Below are 20925 nucleotides of genomic sequence, written 5' to 3' on the forward strand. Positions count from 1 at the left end.
CTACCTTTTAGCCACAGGCTACACACTTCCTGTTTCTGCTGCATGCTGTGAATCCCCCCAAGGCCACAAATATATGAGGCACCATAGGCAAGAGAGAGATGAAGGAGAAGACATCGTCCTTGGGCGAGTTTTCTTAAAATAAACATGAAACTCTGTTTGTGCGCTCTCTCCTCATGTACAGCAGTGACGGTTATAGGCTGAGTTACCGCACCGAAGGATGATTATATTTAAAATATTCAGCGTGTTAAAAACACTGTTCAGAGCTTCCCGTTATGTTTGAGAGGAAGCCAATTTGTACGAAGCAGGGAGCACAAAACCTGTGACACAAGGAAACATTGACATGTACTGGAGAGTGGGAATTCAAGTTCAGCCATTAAACATGCATGGAGGGTTCCACTGGGCTGTATCCACCCGGGTCTATTGATGCAGTAGCGCCATAGGGGGAGAGGTGAGAGCAAAGAGCAAAGCCATCTGGGAAACAGGATCGCGTGACAATCGGCGGGATCCTGAATCATCGCCCTCTTCACACCAAGCAACACCTTTAGTATCGCTGCTGCACGGAGAGGGAATAAAAAAACAACCTCCAGCCGGTCCACGCACATCTGTACACAGCCCCATACTTCCGGCCTTCATTAATGTCTGCCACACAGCCTGACACTGATGGCCACTCTTTCACACACTGTCAGCGGAGGGTGTCTGTGTGTCTCACCTTGTGCAATCTTCCTCTTTTATTGATGTCACTACTAAGAATACGAATGACTCCTGCCGCGCTCTGTGTCCTGGATACCGAGAACAACCACTCAGCTCTAACTCTTCAAAGCTGCCCGTCTGCACATATAGAGGTACTTAGTCTCACCACGGAGACCATTCAGCGAGATTTATATCCAATTACAACAGTCCAAATGTGAATACATCATATCATATTGCCCATTTACTGAATAAAAATTGGACAGCTTGCGTTTGGTCTTGTGAATCAGTGCTCCTCTCAGTTTTGATGTCAGTGCTGCTGTCTAATTGTGTTTTCTTACTCTATATATCACCTTCTGTAAATATGACACTGTATTCAGCACTGCCTAGAGGCCCATTTGAGTTAAACAGCCAACCCACCCAACCATGTTTTTTTTAAAAGAAACAGACCTGGCCCTGCCACAGCTGAATGCCCTGGCACAGCCGTCCACCTGCAGTGCGCCCGCCATGGCAGCCTAAGCCCGGACACCAGGCTCTGGGCAGCGAGCAGCGGGCAGCTCATAAATGAGTAATGGCAGTCACATTAACATTCGGTGGTAGGGCAGGCTAAGGGCAGGAAGGAGGGGGACCCAGGGAGTGCAGTGCGCTCCCTCTGTCTTATAAAACAGCAGCTGATTAATGTTTGATTCTCGCTGGCCTCATTCTTCCGCTTGCACAGCGCCGAGCTAATCTGCAGAGTGGGTGAGAGCGAGAGTGATGGAGCTGCAAGAGCGGGGTGAAGAAAAACAGTTTGTACAGGTGCTGTTTGGAAAGGTTGAGCCAGCAATATGCTGTCTCTCCTCTGGCCCTAAAATGAAAAATATCAGCGGTGCGGAACAGTTCAATCAATTCAAAATGAATCGGGGCATTGATACGATATGGCGTGAAAACCATAATGAGAGATGAGGAGAGGACAAGGGAAGGGTCATTTCAGGTGAGTCACAAATGTGGGCTGCTCTCAGCTTACAAATCTAACACCTACAACAGGTTATGTCCATTTTCTTTATTTGTGTAGTCGTGTTTAGTTTTTTCACTGGTCCAACGCGTATCTGGCCCTAACGTATGGAAGTTTATTAAAAAACAAAACCTCGGGCGCCATTTAGCTCAGTTGGTAGAGCGCACGTCCCATGTGCCGAGGCTCTGCAGCGGACCTGGGTTCAACTCCCGGTCTGGGTCCCTTTGCTGCGTGTCATTCCCCCTCTCTCTCACCCCCTGTTTCCTGTCATATCTTTGGCTGTACTATCAATAAAGCCATAAAAGGCCAAAAAAATACTTTAAAAAAAATGCAAAACCTTAAAACAACAGCTAACTACCTGATGAACTACGCAGTCCGCACCAACACATGGCGGCTTCTAGTTTGAGGCTGGTAAATCAACAAGTAACTGCCCAGTGAAGTGTTGTCTCACAGCGTTCATGGGAAAGCAAAGAGAGAAAATGCAACTACATTTTTCATCATCAAAAGAGGTCAAATAAGAAACTTTATATTTCTAGCAAGACTAAGAGGCTACAGCTCTGCAGGCCATACTGTGAGGCTGCACAGTACTTAGAAACTGCTTTGAGCTAAATGCCACACTGTACCACAAAAAATCTGTGATTTGCTGGATTTTGTTCTGTTTTTTTCACAGATCTTTGCCGTATTTTTCCATTACATGAAAATAAGTTGGGTTTACTATATAACTTATGTGAAAAATCGTATATTTCAGGCTATATGTCAGGATTCAGCTGAAAACCTGCTTAAATTAGGTGAGCAACAGTTCTGACATCATGACATCTATGGATTGTGTTGCAATGACATGCATATACTAAAGTTAGCATGCTAAAACGCTAGCCTTCACCAGCCCACTCAACAACACTCCACCAGTTCGCTGAACTCACAGTCCGTGCTGCTAGCTTCATGGCTAACTAAGCTAACTAGCTTACAGCTACAGTTAGCAGCAGTAAGTGGATACTCTAGCGATATGCTGGCCCCTATTTGTTGTCGAGTATGATTTTTACTAGTCGTCAATTACACATTGCACCATTTATAGATATTTGATGTAATAAAATGATAAACCACTGAAAAAATGTTTATACTTTTAAAAATCAAACTATGGTAAATGGTAATGGTAAATGGTCTGCATTTTTATAGCGCTTTTCCAGTCTAACGACAGCTCAAAGCGCTGTACAACACATGCCACATTCACCCATTCACACACACATTCATACACTGATGACGGAGGCTGCCATGCAAGGCGCCAACTGCTCATCAGGAGCAATTTGGGGTTCAGTATCTTGCTCAAGGACACTTCGACATGCAACTAGGGGGAGCTGGGATTCGAACTGGTGACCTACTCATCACTAGACGACCCGCTCTACCCACTGAGCCACAGCCACCCCATATATCATCAAACCCACAGCACTCTTCTGGAATTTTAAGCATGGTATACCATATCTAAGGGTACTTTCATTGTTTTAAGGTGTGAAAAATATCTTTAATCAAACATTAAAAAGCCCAGAAAATAAAAGCTCAAATCAAAGCTTAAAACTGTATTTAAATAAACAACTTTGTTTTGACTAGATCATTTTCAGATATTTGATTTTTGGGCTCCTATTATTAGAGTATTTTCTTACTTTAAAACATCCTTTTTTTTATTACAATACAACGTCAGCGCGCTCACATGCTTGCAATGACAATGCTAAAAGTGGGGCTGATGGAAATGATTACAAGGTTGTCATAGCAGGCCATAAACCAAAGTACTGACAAAAGTTGACCTGAAACAATTAAGGGACCGAAAAAGTTCCTACATTCTGAAGAGGATGTTTATTTCACAGCAATCCATCCAAAAGTTGGGAAGTCAAAATCCCAAATGTCAACCTTATTATGCAGCAAGAGAAAAAGACAAATGATGTATAGTATAGCGTAAGAATTAACATCAAATATTGAATAAGGGGCTTATTGGGAGAAAAAACATTGTGGAAAATCCAGGAAACCAATCACAGAAGTTGGTGAAGATGATGGTGGTGAAGTGGCTAAAATAAGTGGCTACAAAATTGCATGCTGTATGAAGCATCGCTGTAAAAACCTCTCAACATTTTGCCCCCGACCAGCATATTTTTTTCTTTTTAATGGACTACATGAATCTCAGAGAACCCCCCGGTGGCAGATCCATGTCTTTAATTCTTCTCTTCATTAAATGTCAGTGGTCATATGCTGCCCCTGTGCGCATGACTCACAGGTGGATAGCGGATGTGCTGTTTTGGATGATGAGGGAGAAAATTGTAACCCAAAAGTGATTCTGACAGCTGTGTGACTAGGGAGCACAGGAAATTAGTTTGTCATAGGTGAGAAAAATACGCCTCTTCATACTTCACAGAAACTGCTCGTTTGATTTTTTTTTTTTTTTCTTTCCCGGGGAGAATACTTTGCAAAGTGTATCGCAGTTCACTTCCTCTGTCTCCGTAAAAATGAGCGGATAAACTTTGCAATGCATTGTTGTAGTCCTGGAGCTATTTCTGTGTCTGAGCCCTCGAGATGGAAAATGGATTGTCTGCTGTTCTGTGGCCTTACTCTTATAGCAATCGTATAATAAACTGATGCACGTTAAATGAAACGTTTAGTACGGATTTTTATAATTGACAGATATGATGCGTTCAGAAATTTTACTGTCTAAAATAGACGTAGAAAGTTTAGAATTTTCACCATCGCGTCGAAGAACTTGCTCTCCGGTTTTCAAAATGTCAACGCGTGCACGTTAGCAAAATAACTCGACTGAGCTGTAATGATATCATTAGTGAATTATTCTGCCTTTTAGTGGTGTTTCTGCTTTCAAGTGCAGATGAGCAATAATTACACAACAGTGTTGTGTCGTTAATGGAAAAAGCCCCAGCGAGACTGGAGGTGCTGTACATACCAAATTCGCCCGTAAATGGGAAAAATTGCAGCGGTGAAGAAGTGAGTCGGGGAGAGTTTAAATGATATTAACGTGTCAAGTTAGCGTCGATTAAATTTGGTCACATGGGGGGAAGTGCAGTTAGAATCAACGTCAGGGAAACAGGAACTCAGCAGGTTTTGTCAGCTCGGATGTTGACATGCGCCGCGTGAAGTCAGCTCCAGCGGTAATCTCATACAAGTGACAGATTAGTGCTTATAACATTAAATGTCTGGTATGCATACACACACACACACACACACACACACACATTTGCATAAACACGGACGCGGCACGCACGCGCTCATTTTACGTGCACCCTTAATGCAGTACATCCCCACAGCAGCCAAAGTAATCTGCGCGCGTAAGGAACACTGAGAGGTGGCGGTGATTGACAGGCAAATCGCTCCTGCTGAAACACCCGTTTGACAGAGAAAAGCACCGAATGCAAGAGTTAAAAGTCAGCCACAGAAATCGCCTCAGTGTACTTCACATGAAAGCAAACTTGAGTATTTTGCGCGCCTTTGAGAAGCTGAGCATCTGTGGTGGGATGTGGTGGGGGAAAATATCAGGCTTCTTCTTCTTTCTTTTTCTTTTTTTTTTTTCCAAATGAAGAAACCTAATGCTCTTTGTGCAAACCCGGGTGCCAATCATGAGCACGCCTCTTTGAGGGCCAGGCCTCATGCGGATGTCAGCTCCGTGCTACATTATAATTCCACCCCAGATCTTGAAGAATGACACAGTTCCAAGAGCTGCACTCGCTCCAGTGCGCAGCTCTGCCAAGGAGGGAAAACGGGGGTAATAAAAAGCGCTCGCCTTTCTCTTCAAGAGACATTGTAATTTAACTGTTGGTAGCAGGCACTGGCAATTGGCTTTAATAATGGTCTCTGCACTCTAATTTGTGTAGGGATTTGCCCCGACCAGCAATGTCTCACAGTCCCTTAATGCTTCTGTGCGAAACCGGCCTCGCTGCTGAGAGAAGGGGAGGATGTGCCTGAGAGGGCTGAGCGGAGAGATATAAAGGGATGGAGGGGGAAAAGTCTCCCACGGTGGGAGGTGATGATGGAGGGGAGAGATACCAAAGTGTGCTTTACCATTTCCTGTTCCTCACATTATTGAATAATATTGTTATAATTAACCCCGGGAAATGTGGCTTCATTAGTCCCAGCCCGGGCGTTAGAATGAAGTGTGAACTAATTGGTCAAGTTTACAGCGTGGCTGAAATAACAAAGGCCTGGCACGGAGATGCAGAGATGGAGAGGACTGCAAAAGCTTAAAGGTGTTTAGTTTTTCTGCCGCTTTTGTAATGATGGAGAATTGAGACAGGCCGTACTAAAAAAAGACCACGGGAGATGTATGATACCACGGCACAGTAAACAGGTCCGACTGTGAAGAAAAGCTTTACCGTGTACGATCTCTATTTCCCAGTTTGTATTCCTCTGAACCTCGGCACAAAGCCCTCGACCCCGTCGGTTCCAGCAAGTTTCCTGCCTGCCCTCATCTGCATCACAAAAAGGGGCCTTTTCTCTTAGAAAATACTGATCAGGCCTTATCTTTTGGAAACATGTAATCCATTGGGGGAAAGTTGGACTTGTAGCCATTAGGCACTGTCCTCTGAGCCCTGACTCTCTGCCGTCTCAGCCTTTCTACTGAAAGGCCGGAGCAAAGCTTGTCGCTATTCAGCTGGGAGAGCTGGTCAAAGCTGTGAGATCAAGCAGCTCCCAGTTCTTTTTTTATTTTTTTTTTTCGGTTTGCTGAGACTCGAGTTATCTCAATAGTTTTTTTGAATGTGGTGTGCGAAAATTCTCCACAGAACGAGATCTCCGGTTTTCCCTCGTCTCCTGTAGGTTTGACGGCATTTTTGGGAGGAAAAGTTTGAAAAATTTGGGAAATGGGAAGTCTTAAATTGGGTAGAAAACAGGAGCTGCTCACTGGAGACAGGCTGCCATTTCCATGCTTGTTTGTTTCCTCCTTTGCTGCTTTCTCCCGTTCCTCGTCCTCTCGCGCAAACCATCTGCCACACAGGTCCTGTGCGACTTTACTTCAAGAGCTCTTAGTGGCTGTCTTCATCAGCTCAAGATCTGCTGCAGAAAAACAGCTTTAATTGGTACTGAGGGGGAAGAGAAGCAGACGGGGTCGCACGCTTCGCTACATTTTAGAGAAAAAAAAAAACGCTTGCGAATGATCAGAAAGTGCATTCCGCCCAGCTTCTCCTTGGCAAAGGCATTTAATGCTAACATCTCCACACAGGTGTTTTTAACATTATTCCTTTTCTGTTGAAACACAAGATTATTAAGTGGACTCCTCATTAAATTAACATATGTTCAAATTAGCAGCGATAAGCCGTGTTGTGAAACTACATCTCCTGGATCACTCAGAGCGACGGTGCTCAGGTGAATCGACTTGTCTGGCAAAAAAAATTTCCAGCTGTAACATTTCGCCCTGTCAGTATCCCTGAGCCTTGAATCTGCCCTGCGAAGCGCGCTGCTGTGCGGCTAGAAGGATTGAAATAGCACATGTCAGAACGCTGTTGAGCTGCGTTCAGGATCTTCCGTTACATGGAAAAAAGGAAGCCCTACAGAGTGCGGCCAACAGCGCAGTCCAATCCATTCCAGCAGGCAATTACGTTACTTCACCGAGGCCACTAGGAAAGCTTCACTACAATTAGGCTGACAGAAATGGCCTCTCCGAACACATCAGAGGGAACCCTGGATGTTTCTCCCTCCCCCCTTTTCTTCTCTCTGCACTGTCAGGGTTCCTCGCCGCTTGTGTTGTTTCAGCGGGGCTTTGAGACATTAGCTTCTGTTGTTGCTCTAGCTTTGGAGACATTTCACAGCCCATTAGCTGCTCTTTCAGCCCCAACCACTACTCAAAACCAGAAAAAGAGAGGCCCGGGGTGGGGCGGGGTCGGGTAAGCGGCGCAGACAGAGCGAGGGAGTTTGTACATACAGTATGACCGAGCGATGCATTAGGTGACGTCCGGAGCAGAGGCAGCGACCTGACACGAGGAAACGGAATCTGCTGTTCAGAGCGATAGTTCGACACTTTAGAGAAATCTGCTTATTTCTTTTTTCTTCTAGCGATGGAAAGATTGATGCTTCTTTCATATCTGTGAACTTATTATGTAGCTACAACAGGCGGTTAGCTTAGCGTAGCATAAGGACTGGAAGCAGGGGGAAAACGGCTACCCCGGCTCTATAGTTCTAAAATCCACCTCGAGCACTTCTGAAACACACTGATCAACACATTTTAAAATGTACTTCCACTGAAGTGTAAAAACTGAAGCTGCATACGCGAGGTTTCAGTTCCGCTGGAGGTCGTGTTGGACTGTTTCTCCGGGGTGCAGTGACTTCCTCACCTTTTTTTTTTTTTGTTGCACCAATTAAACTACGAGGATACAATATGTGAATAAGTGCACGCAGCTTTCAGGACAGCAATTGAGGATTATCCATTAATCTGACGATTGTTTGCACGATTAAAAAGGCTCTGTGGAACTTCTGTGTTGTGCTTGAAGCCCGTCGTCAGTGTATGTTAGCAAACTCTGTTTCTACACTACAAATTCTAATGATAGCTACTGTTGCCTTCTGTTAGCGGAGCAGTGTGTTCCATTCAATTTCCTTGGGACATGGTTTCATTATGTTCTTGTTTGAATGTGGACCATTTAAAGATATTTCAGATATTTTTCATTTCTTCTTCAGAACTTCTTTTTCAACAAAGTGTTATCTTGTTGAATATGTTTTTATATTTGGTGCCTGAATCACCTTGAAAGATGAGGATGGTGTTCTTCCTCGATCCTCCTCCTATTGTATTGTATGTCATATTGTTTTAAAGTCCTGGAACTAAAACAAAAAAGGATCATAAGGTATAAAAACAATAATAAATACAATGATACAATGCAATACATTTCTGGATTCAGGGTGATATTTATGTGTGTGCAAAAAGTGTAATAATCTCTTTTTTTTTATCTTTTTTTTTTTACCACGACCAGAGAAGTCACTTGTTTTGGGCTCGTTTTCATAGGCCTGCTTGCTTGTTTCTCTCCTGCGATATCTGGCAACACTGTTAATCAACTATCAAAATAGCTGGACATCAGTTTTCTTGACCAGTGACCAATCGGTGAATTCGCTAATCACTGACTGATGACCGTGATAGCTTTTGTTTGTATTTCCCCCTAATTTCCCGTCTCTATGTTAAAATGAGCTAAAAGCCTGCTGGTTGTAGCTACATCGTTAGCATGCAGACACGAGAGTGGCATCCATCGTCTCATCCACTGTGACCCTCTGCAAGCGAGCGAACAGGCGGGACTTGGAACTACTGCTTTAATGTATTTTTGCATTTGTATTTCTGAATTGAAATGACTCAGATGAGCTGGAGCTACAGCGCAGCCGTGTTAATTTGACCACGAGGAGACGTTCATATGCTCCACCAGATGCTCAGCTGCACTGTCTCTAATACAATCCCCGAGCACTCTGCGAGCGCGCACGCGACCGGTCGGAACTGAGAGCCAGTGGTCAGAGGATTGCAGCTTACTCAGCAGCGCCCGCACAATCTGGTCTACACGTGGCCGTGGCAGTTTGGCCAAGACAGAGCTGAGGTGGTTTCCAGTGTGGTTGATGGGGCTGAACAATTTGCACGGCTGGCAGAAAAACCATAATCAATCCGCAGACTATAGATAAGGGCCCTAAAAACCAGCCAAGCGCAGCATTTTCTCTTATCACAATTACACCTTGCCCTCCTGCCTCAGGTACAGCCAATTAAGCTGGGAGAGGATGCACCGGCAGCCACTTCACATCGAGGAGGCCTATCAGACGACTCCAAACACACCCCACCGCTGCAGAGGGGCCAGAGAGGAGCTTGTTAAGCACGGGAAGACACACGGAGGGAGCTGAGGAATGTCCTGTTGTTCATTGCGGGTATATGTTTACTGTTCGCCCACAAAAAAAAACATTTACACATTTCAAGTTTGAAAGCGGGAATTGAATGATGTATGCTCCGGCGAGCGATATCTGCCTGCTGGACGGTTGCCCGCTGGCACAAAGGGACCAAGGGCGAGCAGACCTTGCCCTAACACTTCCTCCCCTCACTCTCTCATCTGCTTTTTAATGCATCCGTTACTTCACTCTTCTTTTTCCGCCTTTCATTGTGGAACATCATTCACATTATGTGACTACTCAGCAGTACAGAAAAAGGAAAGGAGGTGCGGGAGAGGGGAGAACTCATGCATGTGTTTTAATGTGAGAGCGGGAGGGCGGTTAAGAGAGGAAGGGATGAGGTCACAATCAAGGATAACACTCATGATGAATACGAATCTTCGCCCGTCGTGACTCCTTGTTCCCTGCTCTTTGTTCAAGCCTAGCTGGATGGGGGGGGGAAAAAAAAAAAGTGCCACACTGTTGCTAGCCCGGCGATGAAAAATTGATCACACGAGCTTCTCTGTGCTGTGTGTCGCCACCTCCTCCGCCGGCGGATGAGGGTTAACCAGGCACACAAAAATAAACCTCAAGTGCTTGATCTCAACCCGCAACTTTACTCTTTTCCTCCCTCTCGCTACTTTGAGGTTTTCAAAGACCAGGCACACAAGCGTGTGGTGTTTTGTCTACACCGTGTGATGCCACCACACCAATTTAGCTCGACAATTTGTCCTCCGAAGCATCATCCTTCTCGGAGCGGAGGACAGATTCAGCAATATCCGTTTTCTGTCTCGGCGCCACGGTGAGACCCTGATGATGACATGTGCAGTGGCAACATCCATAAGCACACAAAACTGTAAAGGAAGAGCGGCTGACGCAGGTGCTCTCCTGCTGCTTACAGGGCAGACACACATGCATGATAAATCGAAGACACAAACAAAACCAGTGCTGCAGATGGGCTCTCTTTCAACCTGTTTGACGAAGTGATTAAAGTGCTCCTCCGAGCGCAGGAAGCCATTAATAACAGCACGGTGGAGGGGAGTCAAATTCAAAATAAAATGAAAACAGAGGCAACCTCAGTGGGGGAATCCATCTACTCTCTATTTAGACTACATGGAGATGGGTTCCACCATAGCTGGGGAAAAGACACTCCTTATTGGCCCCTTATTGAATTCTATTGGAGTCAAAAGGGGGTAAATTGACTAAGTAGGTCGAGGCAAAAAGCGTGCAGGGAGAATATGCTGAATTCCAGCTCTGATTGGCCACATGGGTCCGCCGATGCTGCTTTCATAATTGCCTCCACTTGATGTTTTTCTCCTCGTTTCAACATTTGCTGTGACACGCGACGTGATGCAGCGGCAAAATAGCTTCCCGGTGATGCAAATGATGTCTGTGGCTCGGCCCCCCCCCCCCCTCCCACCGAGACAAACATCTGAGAATGGTTCCTTCCACACATCAACACAAACAGCCAATCCGCTGTTGCTGGCAGAGTCCACGCACAGATGGCTGTAAATCAAGGGAGTGTTCGGCTGCGGTACTTACCACGCTCGCTGGACAGGGCGGTATCTGTCACAGAGGGAGAGAGGAAGGGCAAGGGGAGGGAGGAGAGAGGAGAGAGGATGATTAGAACATAATGGGCTTCAGTAAAAGTGGCATCGCAATACTAAAGTCACCGTTAAACAAGAGAACAAAACAGATCAATTTCTGAGGATTAATGGGAAGTCACAGGCAATAGCCGGACAGTGACACACACAGAACGGAGGGCTGCTATTGGGAGAAAATTTGCTGTCACAACTGCGTAGTCGCTCACATTTGTCTCTGTCTATTATCCGGGCAGCACCATTTAACCAGAATACAGTTTGTTTTCTCTCTTATACTTCTTGTCATTGCCTCAAGCACTGGGATTCATCATTATCTTCAAACACTTGTTGTGATGTCTATATTGCTCTTGTGCTCGCTCAACGAAACGTAGGAGAATTGCAGGATATTGCATATGCACATTGCACACACTTTTGCACACCGTCGTGGGCGACACTTATTCAGACCTGGGCGCCGCGGCTGGGTGACAGAAAGAAGGAGAGGCAGCCGTGGAGGCTCCTGATGTCTCCTGCCCTTCTCGTGTCCTCCAGCGGAGTCGCTCAGTGAGATTTGATCAGAGGCAATCTCCATGGCTCGGTTTTGCATTTATTGCTTACATTTTTAATCCAGAGAGCCTTAAAGCCGACTGAAACTCAGAAAAATACCAACTTTTATCAGATAGATTTAATTTGAAAACTTTAGGTTTCAGTTTGTTCCTGCTTTAGCAAGAAACCAGCATCCCACTGATAAAAAATGCTAATGTTGCATATGAGTCACTTGAAATCACTTTCTCATAACAGTCTGAGAGCCAGTTCTTAGCCAAATGTGTGGTTAAAGTCAGTCGAGTATTTTTGTGAAGACTAAAACATCTCAACAAGTGTTGTACAGACTGTAGGGCTGGGTGGTATATAGATGTTATATCATTGCCCAGATATGAGACCACATATCATCTTAGATTTTGGATATCATTATATTGTGATAGGCGTAAGAGTTGACTTTTCCTAGTTTTAAGGCTGTATTATAGTAAAGTGATCAGACTGCTCTATTTTTTCTAACACTTGCCTCTACCAGTTGATATTTGATTTTGTCACCCGGGCCTTGTGTCTTCATGAAGTGCTTTTTGAGGAGATATTAAGATAGGGAGATATATTGCTCGTATCACGACATTGCTGCTCGTGACACAGTCTAAACATATTGCAATACTGTTCTAAGCCCTATCGCCCAACATTAAAAGTGCAATATGTGATAACTGGTGTCCTGTCTAATTGATTCTCAATACAAAAAGGGGGCAGCATATTTCCAGATTAAGCGCTAACTGCAGCTAACTGTTCTTACAGGTCGCTAGGTGCACAGCTAGCAGTACAGAATGAGAGCTTGGCGCACCAGGGGAGTGTTGGTGTTCACATCGCTAGCACAGGAGCTTTGGGACTGGGGCTAGCAGGTTAGCATTCCATCTTCAGTAGATATCTAATCATCATAATGTCAAAACTGTAATTTCTTCACAATGGGCCGAGCATTTATTTAATATTTGAATGTTTAAACTAAGATTCTAACCTTTAATCGCCTGCTATGACTTTTTTTTTTACAAACATTCATGGTCCACAGAGGGTGAATCCTGATGCCACTCCTGACTCAAGCAGGTTAACCACTGACGTTTCATTTAAAGGGATATTCCGGTGTAAATTTAATCCATGGTCTAAATCACAGTGAAACTGAGTTTGTGAGTTTTATCAACCTCAGAAACGACCGCACGACAACAATACACTGCAGTAAATGGGTCCAAATATAAACCGCCACCAAGAAAGCCACAAATAATGCCCAGAACAGCACCAAACTTCAGCAACAGTACAAATAGGGTCTCAGCACATCGTCCAAGGCATCTAACCTCCACTAGCTTAGATGGATTTCTACAGAAAAGCTGACAAAATTTACCACTCTTCTGCAGCAGCTTCCTGTTGACGGGAAGTCCCGACGACTCAATTACCGAGTGCAGTAGAGTTCCGCGGCTCATGGATGAAAATGTATGATTATGACTCCATGGAAAAGCAATCAAAGTTCATATGTGTCTTACCTGCCAGTTTATAACAGTTATTTACGAGAGCGGACAGGGAAAAGAACGGAATTGAGCATTTTTTAATCGCACTTGGTAATCATCGCGTTGGGACTTCCCCGACCCGGAAGCTGATGGAGGAGAGTTGAACTATGTTTTTAGCATCCCAATAGCTTCCCTAGCTAAGCTAGCGGAGGTTAGATGCCCCAGTCTATGTGCTGAGACCCTATTTGGACTGTTGCTGAAGTTTGGTGCTGTTCTGAGCATTATTTGTGGCTTTTTGGTGGCGGTTTATATTTGGATCCATTTACTGCAGTGTATTGTTGTCATGCGGTTGTTTCTGAGGTTGATAAAACTCCGTAAATTAGCGGTCTGCTAACTTGATCTCTCGAGAGGGAGTGTAACACAGTTTCACAGTGATTTAGACCATGGATTAAACTTACACCGGAATATCCCTTTAACGCAAAGTCCAACACTGCTTTATCTCCAAATACCTGCAAAACTAGTGGTACTCTCATCAGCCTCAGGTGTATTTTGTGTTTAGTGCTAATCAGTGAATGTAGCATTGTCATTGTGAGGATTAGCATGCTGATGTCAGAATTTAGCTCAAAGCACCAGCGTGCCAACATGACAAGTAAAGCCGCAGCATGGATGTAAACTCCTGTTTTTCCTTTTACTCAAAGCACAGTGAGAGGATCCGCTTGGAGACGCTGATGTGATAATGGCATATGGGGGAAAGGTCTCGTATCCGACTAGTTATCACCCCTTGAAAGCTGTCATGAATACTTTCTCACATTTGGCAGCCTGGATTTGAAGTAAATCTGACACAACACCAACATGCCAAAAGTCGCACTGACATTTATTTTAGGCATAAGCCTTGAAATGCTGGCTGGAGCTGTGCTTAACATAATTTCCCTCTTCTCGTCTGCCTTAGTTAGATGTGCTACTTTTTGAGTACCCCTACTTTTCTGTTTTCTGCTTGAAATATTGTTCTTTCACAGTGGTTGTACTGTGCTTGCCTTGAAGTTAACAGACATTAAAAGAAAATTATTTATTTTCTATTTCAAGGTCACCATTTACCAAATTATTAATAATTATCTGTTGTCGGGAGATTGAGTAAGACTACTGACGAGTAAGAGCCCGGGGTTAAGGGCTTAGAAGTGAAAGAGCCTATAAGCTTGTTGTACGGTTGCATTTACTGGAGGCTGATCTGGACTGGAGTGTCTGATAAATTATTACAATTTAAATACGGAATGCACACCCCGTTTTGAATAATCGTCTCCATCGATTGAGTCACGCGGATTTTTTTTTAGAATGTTTATGTTTTTTCTTGATATCCTATGTAGCCGTGGTGCGAAATTGTATGATCGATGAAAGGCTCCTGACCTCTTCGGCAGTGCTTGTTATGATCCAAACGCATAAATGAGTTCTCCCACTCATGTCTCGCCATAAATCCATTCAAGTTCATTTTAAAATCTCTGCAACTTTTTGACTTGTTTACAAAAAGCAGACACATCACTATCTAAATAAGAGTTTTGCCTGTAGACAGCCCGACTGTCTCCACTCCTCTCCGTGTATAAAGGCTCTCCACTCTATCCCAACAGAACTGCGCTCCGCACATGTTCAATTATTCATCTCCCTCTGTCAAGAAATTCAGCCTTGCTAGCACTTGCCAGTATCCCCCACAAATTGGCAGGCTGGCTCCTATTTGGCATATGGTGCAGAGCAGTGCTGCTTCTCCCTCTCTCTTCAGTTGGCCTGCTAGCACTCCCGAGGAGCACGGCAACACACACTGGAGTGTACACTCACAAAAGACACATGCACAGTCGCAAAATACACACACACACACACGGTGATGATGCAATTTGTCTGTCAGTTTTGTTTGTGAGATCCCTCTCCACAAACACACACACACACACACACACACACACACACACATTGAGTTGCTGGGCATTCGTCCACAAACTCTTTGCAACAGGTTTCAAGGTTTTCAACAATGGCACTGTACATGCTGCAGCAGCCAAATCAGCCACAGCCCACAAATCACAACACCGGAATACTCAAAAGTGCCTGATTAGGTGTTGAGGAAACATTTTTCTGCTAATTTGAACAGCCAGTCAGTTCAGCAAGTACTCCATTAGTGGCCCTGAACTCCTACACAGGTGTTTTTTTGTGTGTGCTCTGGTTCATTGGACCTCGTCTCTGTTGTGAAGCTGTGAGGCGGAGCTACGCTCGCAATCAACGATCTGCGAGAGCAAGTTAGTTAACAGGTCTGAGTTGTTATACTTGTGTGTGATTTTTTGCTCTCTACTTCCTGTATTTGTGTTTTTCCGACCTTTTTTTGTGTGTTTTTCTAGGCCTGGGCGATATGGCTGAAGTGTTTCATATCAGCCGATATCGATAATTATTGTTTGTTTTTTTTACCCATTTTTTTCAAAAATCATTTTCAAGATTTCAGAATCAGAATCTAAGACATGAGACAAAATAGTGTAGAAGCTGACATTGCTGCTTGACAATATGATAATGGGATAGTTCGGGATTTTTGAAGTGGGGTCATATAAAGTATCTATAGTCGGTGTGTTGGCACTTTTGGCACTACATTTTCTCAACCACAGAACCTCCATATCCCTACGCATTAGCGCAACTGGGCTGTTGTGCTAATGCGTAGGGATACGGGGGTTCTATGGTCTGTGTCTGTGTCTGTGTCTGAAATTGATATTGATCACGTGTCTATCGCGATAGATATCGTTATTGTTTTATCGCCCAGCCCTAGTGTTTTCACTTAACTCTTTAGTCTCTGTTAGTCATGTGTGTCTCCTGTGGTCCTGTGCATGTTCCCTGTGTCTTCTGTATTCCCACTTTATTCTCTGTGGCTTCTTGTTTGTTGTTGATTTCGAACTTTCTCTCGGACTTTCTTTTGCCTGCCTTTTGTTGTTTGCATCTTGGACCAGCTCATCATTAAAGCTTACTTTGTGGTTGTTTAATTGCCTGCCTCTGTGTGTCTTGCATTTTGGTCTTTGTTTCGCTAAAAAGCATACTCGTGGTGTGTAAAAAAATCTCAGTTGTATTCTCTGTGACCTGCATATCTCATGGATGGACCTGTTCTGGCAAACTAGCTTCTGTTAACTGAGCATCCTCAGCAGACAGGATCACAAAAATGATGCATGTGTACTGTATGTTATCACATCTATCATTACATAATGTACAATCTATTGAGCGGCACGACTCAGAATGTGCACAATACAGTACACGAAACAGGACAGACTTTGTAGCAGCGTCCAGCTCATCATCAAGAGCGGTGGTGATAGTGAAACAACAGCTGACAGACCCTTTTCACCACAGAGGTTTTGAGATCCAAGCACAGGTGTGAGCAATGACGTTAAGGATGGCTCCATTCTATTAAGTTTCCCAGTAAGCCATGCCAGTGAATGAGCATGCACCACACCAGAGCCCGGGCTGGATCATCTTAATAGCATGCAACCGTCATCAATGGTATAAATTCCACCAGTGCATTTTTTTCCTCCTCTGCCGTGCAAAGGGTCTATTATTATCTAGAGTGCTGACTAATTGCTCCATTGTATCAGTTCGGATGCCGGAGGTCGAAACTATTTGACAGACTCAACATCGAGATTTCTCGAGTTCCTGTTCTCCTTCCTGATGGCATTTTATTTTTCCAGTTTGTCTTCAAGAGATTTTTCGAGTTCCCTTTTTGTCACACACGACGGCACCGGCAGCGTTGGCGGTACCAACAACAAAACAGAACATTTATTAAGTGCTGGACTGCAAGAATGCTTTACAACCGAATGTGAAATAATCCTTAATCTCGACAGCACGCACTTGGGGTCGTTTTCAAAAGTCTGAAATGTGCTTTTTATCATCTCTGATAGCTTGCTAGTGCGTTCCCTGGAGGCAGAAAGAAGAGAGCCAGCAAAAGCTTGCATATAGTTGTTCCACCATCCTGTGATGTGCATTGAGAATACATTAAGTGACAAAGTGATCCGCTGCAGCTGGCTAAACTGATATACAAAACATATCCGGCACGGCATGGTACATTATATTGTAGATAATTTAGACATGCCTTGACAGTTTTTCTAAATTCTTTAAATAGGGCATTGTGATTCATCTTTTATTCTATCAAAGTTGCTTTTATATTTAAAGATGCAATATGTGAGAATTGGCCTACACTATGTCAAATTCATACATTAAATGAGAGCAAATAAGGGGTAGCATATCGTTAGACTAGCCGCTAACTGCCGCTGACTGTTGCCACCATTAGCTAGTTAGCTCAGTTAGCCGTGCATATAGTGGGTGCTCACGAAGTGTTAGGCTGCATCCAAATTTCTGCATCCACGAAACTTGAGGGCTGTCCACACTCACATTTCATCCAGGCCACAAGGGCCCTCAAGAGTACTTGACTCTGCAGGGTTGGGCCTGAGCTGGTTAGCATGCTAACTACAGTAGACATCTCCACAGCCTATAGTGTCTCAACATTATAGCTGTCTTCAAGTTCTGCTGATCATTTTTGCTATGTCATAATGCCCCTTTAAAGAATGATACATCAACGGCTACGTAACGATCTTGTTCCGCTCGTGTTGCCTTTGCTCTGGAATAAATCAAAACTTTAAACTTCTTGGATCACGCAATTTTTTCTCTTTCGAATCTGTCCAACACTTTTTTTTACCTGTTTCTTTACAAAGCTGTGAAAAGAATCACACAGTGCGATGGGTGAGGCACATACCCACGCTTTAGAAACTCCCCCAAAGGTTGCACTCACTCTTTTCCTTCATCAGGGACATGAAGAAAATAGTTTTGAGCTCCCCTGAAGCACCAAATTACACCTGCCATTGTCTGTTTGATAACCTTTTCTGGGCGCACTAGAGAAGCTTGCAGCCACCCACAGTCTTTCATATTAACATGAATTGTAAATGTGTCTGGAATTTCAGCATTCAAATGGTCTCAATTCAAGTACTTATGGATCTAAATAAAAAAAAAGGCTTCACTGGCTTCCTTTTTATACTCTCAAAGACTTCAAAAAAAGAAGCTGTGAGTCTGAAAAGCACGCACCGCCACATGCCGAAGAAGCAGCTCGAATGTTCGCAGTCGCACAAACACACTTGCCACCTGCCATGTGAGCGAGCGCGGATTGATGCGAGCTCGTCTGTTTGCATGCAGATGCGTCCTTATGCCAAATCTTCTTGTTGCCCTTGTGATGACTAATAACCGGAGTGCATTTTCAGCTAATAAATAATACATTTAAGACTCTAATCAAATTGAACAAATGAGTATGTCTAGAAAACTATTAATCAGAGAGCAAACGTGTATTTACAAATATAACACTGGCACAAACAATCAATTATTCATAAAGTGAATGCTGGGTAAGTGGGCTTCTTCCCGGGTGAGATGCTGCCATAATTGGAGTGGGACTACAGGAGTGCCGGCTGGTGTGTGTGTGTGTGTGTGTGTGTGTGTATGTATCTGTGGGTGCATGTGTGCCTATGTGCGTCTGTGAGCTGACACACACAAAATACACACACACACACACACACACACACACACACACACACACACACACATGCCTGCACACACACACAGCAACACACACACAGACACTTCTCCCCATGCGCCAAACTTCCCCCAAACACGACAAGAGCAGGCAGAGTCGGCTCATTACCGCCTAATGAGTTGTCTGATTAGTGCCGAATATAAAAGCCTTATTGTCAAGCGCTGTATGTTTATTTTGATTAATTATTGTACTAAAGTGACTGGATGGAAGCACAATGACATGGAGCATTAACGTTGCGCTGTAACAGGGCCCTTGTGGAGGGACGGACTGTATACAGAACCCTCGGTGTGACACATTAACCTTGGCCGCTGGCTGAAGAAGTTTCATATTGGACTAACAGACATGCGTGTTTAAATTGTGTTCTCGGCTCCATACGTACAATTAAACCTTGAGCTCCATATGGTCAGATTAGCGCTGCCTAATCCACGGTCCTGGAGAAACTAATGCCCAGTGATGACTGTTGCTCTGCTGCCAAGAGGCCACAGACATCAGTCCCTTTAAGTGAATACACCGGTACGTATCATCAGCACAGTGTATCAAAAGTACTCGTTGGGCAGAATGGGCTCTTTCACAGTGATATATTATTGTGCACTATAACAGTAGCCGACCTCTAGCATTCATGAATAAACATGTAGGTAGTATGTTGTAGCCTGAGGGCGGCTGCGGATCAGGAGGTAGAGCTTGTTGTTCACTGGTGGTTCAGTCGAACGTCTGACTCATTTTTACTCGTGCTTCATCACGAGAGTCATCCGGAAAAACTTGATGCGAGCAGGAAATTTGTATTGCGTTGGTGGAAGACAGAAATAGAAAAGGAGTGTTGAATAAAGACGGTTGAGTTAATTTTAGTTGCTTGGCGCTTGCTCGTATTTGCTCATAGAAAACAAAGTCAAATTCCCCCCACATGAAATTCACCTCTGCGATGCCCTTCGAATATGTCATCATGACACTTCTCATGGTACAATCAGCTGCGTAAATACACACATAAACAATGTATATATGACAATAAAAGAGGTGAATGAAGAGAAATACTCATTCGATTTCTGGGCATCTTATCCGTGGGAATGTGGCTCTTTAGGATCAAGTTGTAGGGACGGGGAGGCTGTCAAGCCGGTGGCTGCGTTCCGAGACTGCATTTCAACTTTCGTAAGTGTGACAAAGACCTAATATAGATGTGTTAATTGTGAGAAAGAAAAATATTGTTTTGAAGGTGTGAGCTGCTGGAGCACCGGATGCACACACACACTTCTGTTCAAACTGGCATCACGGATTAGGAGAGTGTCTGCTTGGAGTCTGGATTCAAACAGGGAGATGCTTTTGTGTCAGGCTGCTTTGGCGGCCACACGTCATCCACAATATCTACGATTACAATATCAGCCAGCAGCACATGAGTGTGTGGGGGTGTTGATGACACCGGTCAGCACATTGAGGGATACGGCGTATGGCTCTCTCTCTTGACTGTCCTCACTGACGGGGGAAACTTCAGCAACAGTGAGCGCGGCCAGGTTTCGACTGCACTCTCGTGGGTATTTTTAGCAGAATTATTCACTTTGATCAGTCGCTTAAACGTGTTTCCAGTTCAGAAGACATGCCTAATTAGTGAAGTTCAGCATGGTTGACATGCTTTGAAGCACACTTTGCTGTTAACACGAGGGCTGTAACTACTTAGACTGCTGTTGCATGAATAAACATGCATGCAGCTGAAAGCAGAGGGCCTTCCGGTGTACAGTATCTTCTCCAATGCACGTCTCCGAACATGCAAATCTTTATTGAGCGGAAGGCCAAATGCAGGGGGGAAAAAAAAGTTTGAATAACAGAATGTGATTAATTGAAGAAAATTTGATCCCATGCCGGTGAAAAGGACTCATTTTCTTTCCCATAATCTGCCTCTCTCTCTCTCTCTGCAGCCCTCCTGTCCGTGAGCAGAATGCTGTTGGGAGCGTCACAGGAGGGACTGTATTGCCTGGCCTGTTGCGCTTTACGCACTTTAAATCAGAGGTAATGGGCCACTTCAGGAGACTGCTGTTACACACACCCAACTGCCAATACACTGTAATCACTAAAGGCCCCTTTTCTTTGGAGATAAGCATTGCCTACGTGCCCCGCACTCAAAACCACAAGGCTTGCACCGGGGATGTATCGACGACAACTTAGTGAACAGAACTTTGTGATTTAATGTGCTTTGACATCGCC

At 44.3% G+C, this 20925-nt stretch overlaps 1 protein-coding gene across 2 annotated transcripts in view; it reads right to left on the reverse strand.

The window, feature by feature from the left end:
• Positions 1-20925, reverse strand: part of cdh4 (cadherin 4, type 1, R-cadherin (retinal)) — a 239700-nt gene that overhangs the window by 134498 nt on the left and 84277 nt on the right. For both annotated transcript variants that reach the window (XM_030421043.1, XM_030421042.1), the window contains exon 3: positions 11087-11110. In XM_030421043.1, coding sequence (XP_030276903.1) covers positions 11087-11110 — 24 coding nt within the window. The remainder of the gene's footprint in view (positions 1-11086; positions 11111-20925) is intronic.

The sequence above is a fragment of the Sparus aurata genome, chromosome 6, assembly GCF_900880675.1.
Source record: "Sparus aurata chromosome 6, fSpaAur1.1, whole genome shotgun sequence".
Classification (NCBI taxonomy): domain Eukaryota; kingdom Metazoa; phylum Chordata; class Actinopteri; order Spariformes; family Sparidae; genus Sparus; species Sparus aurata.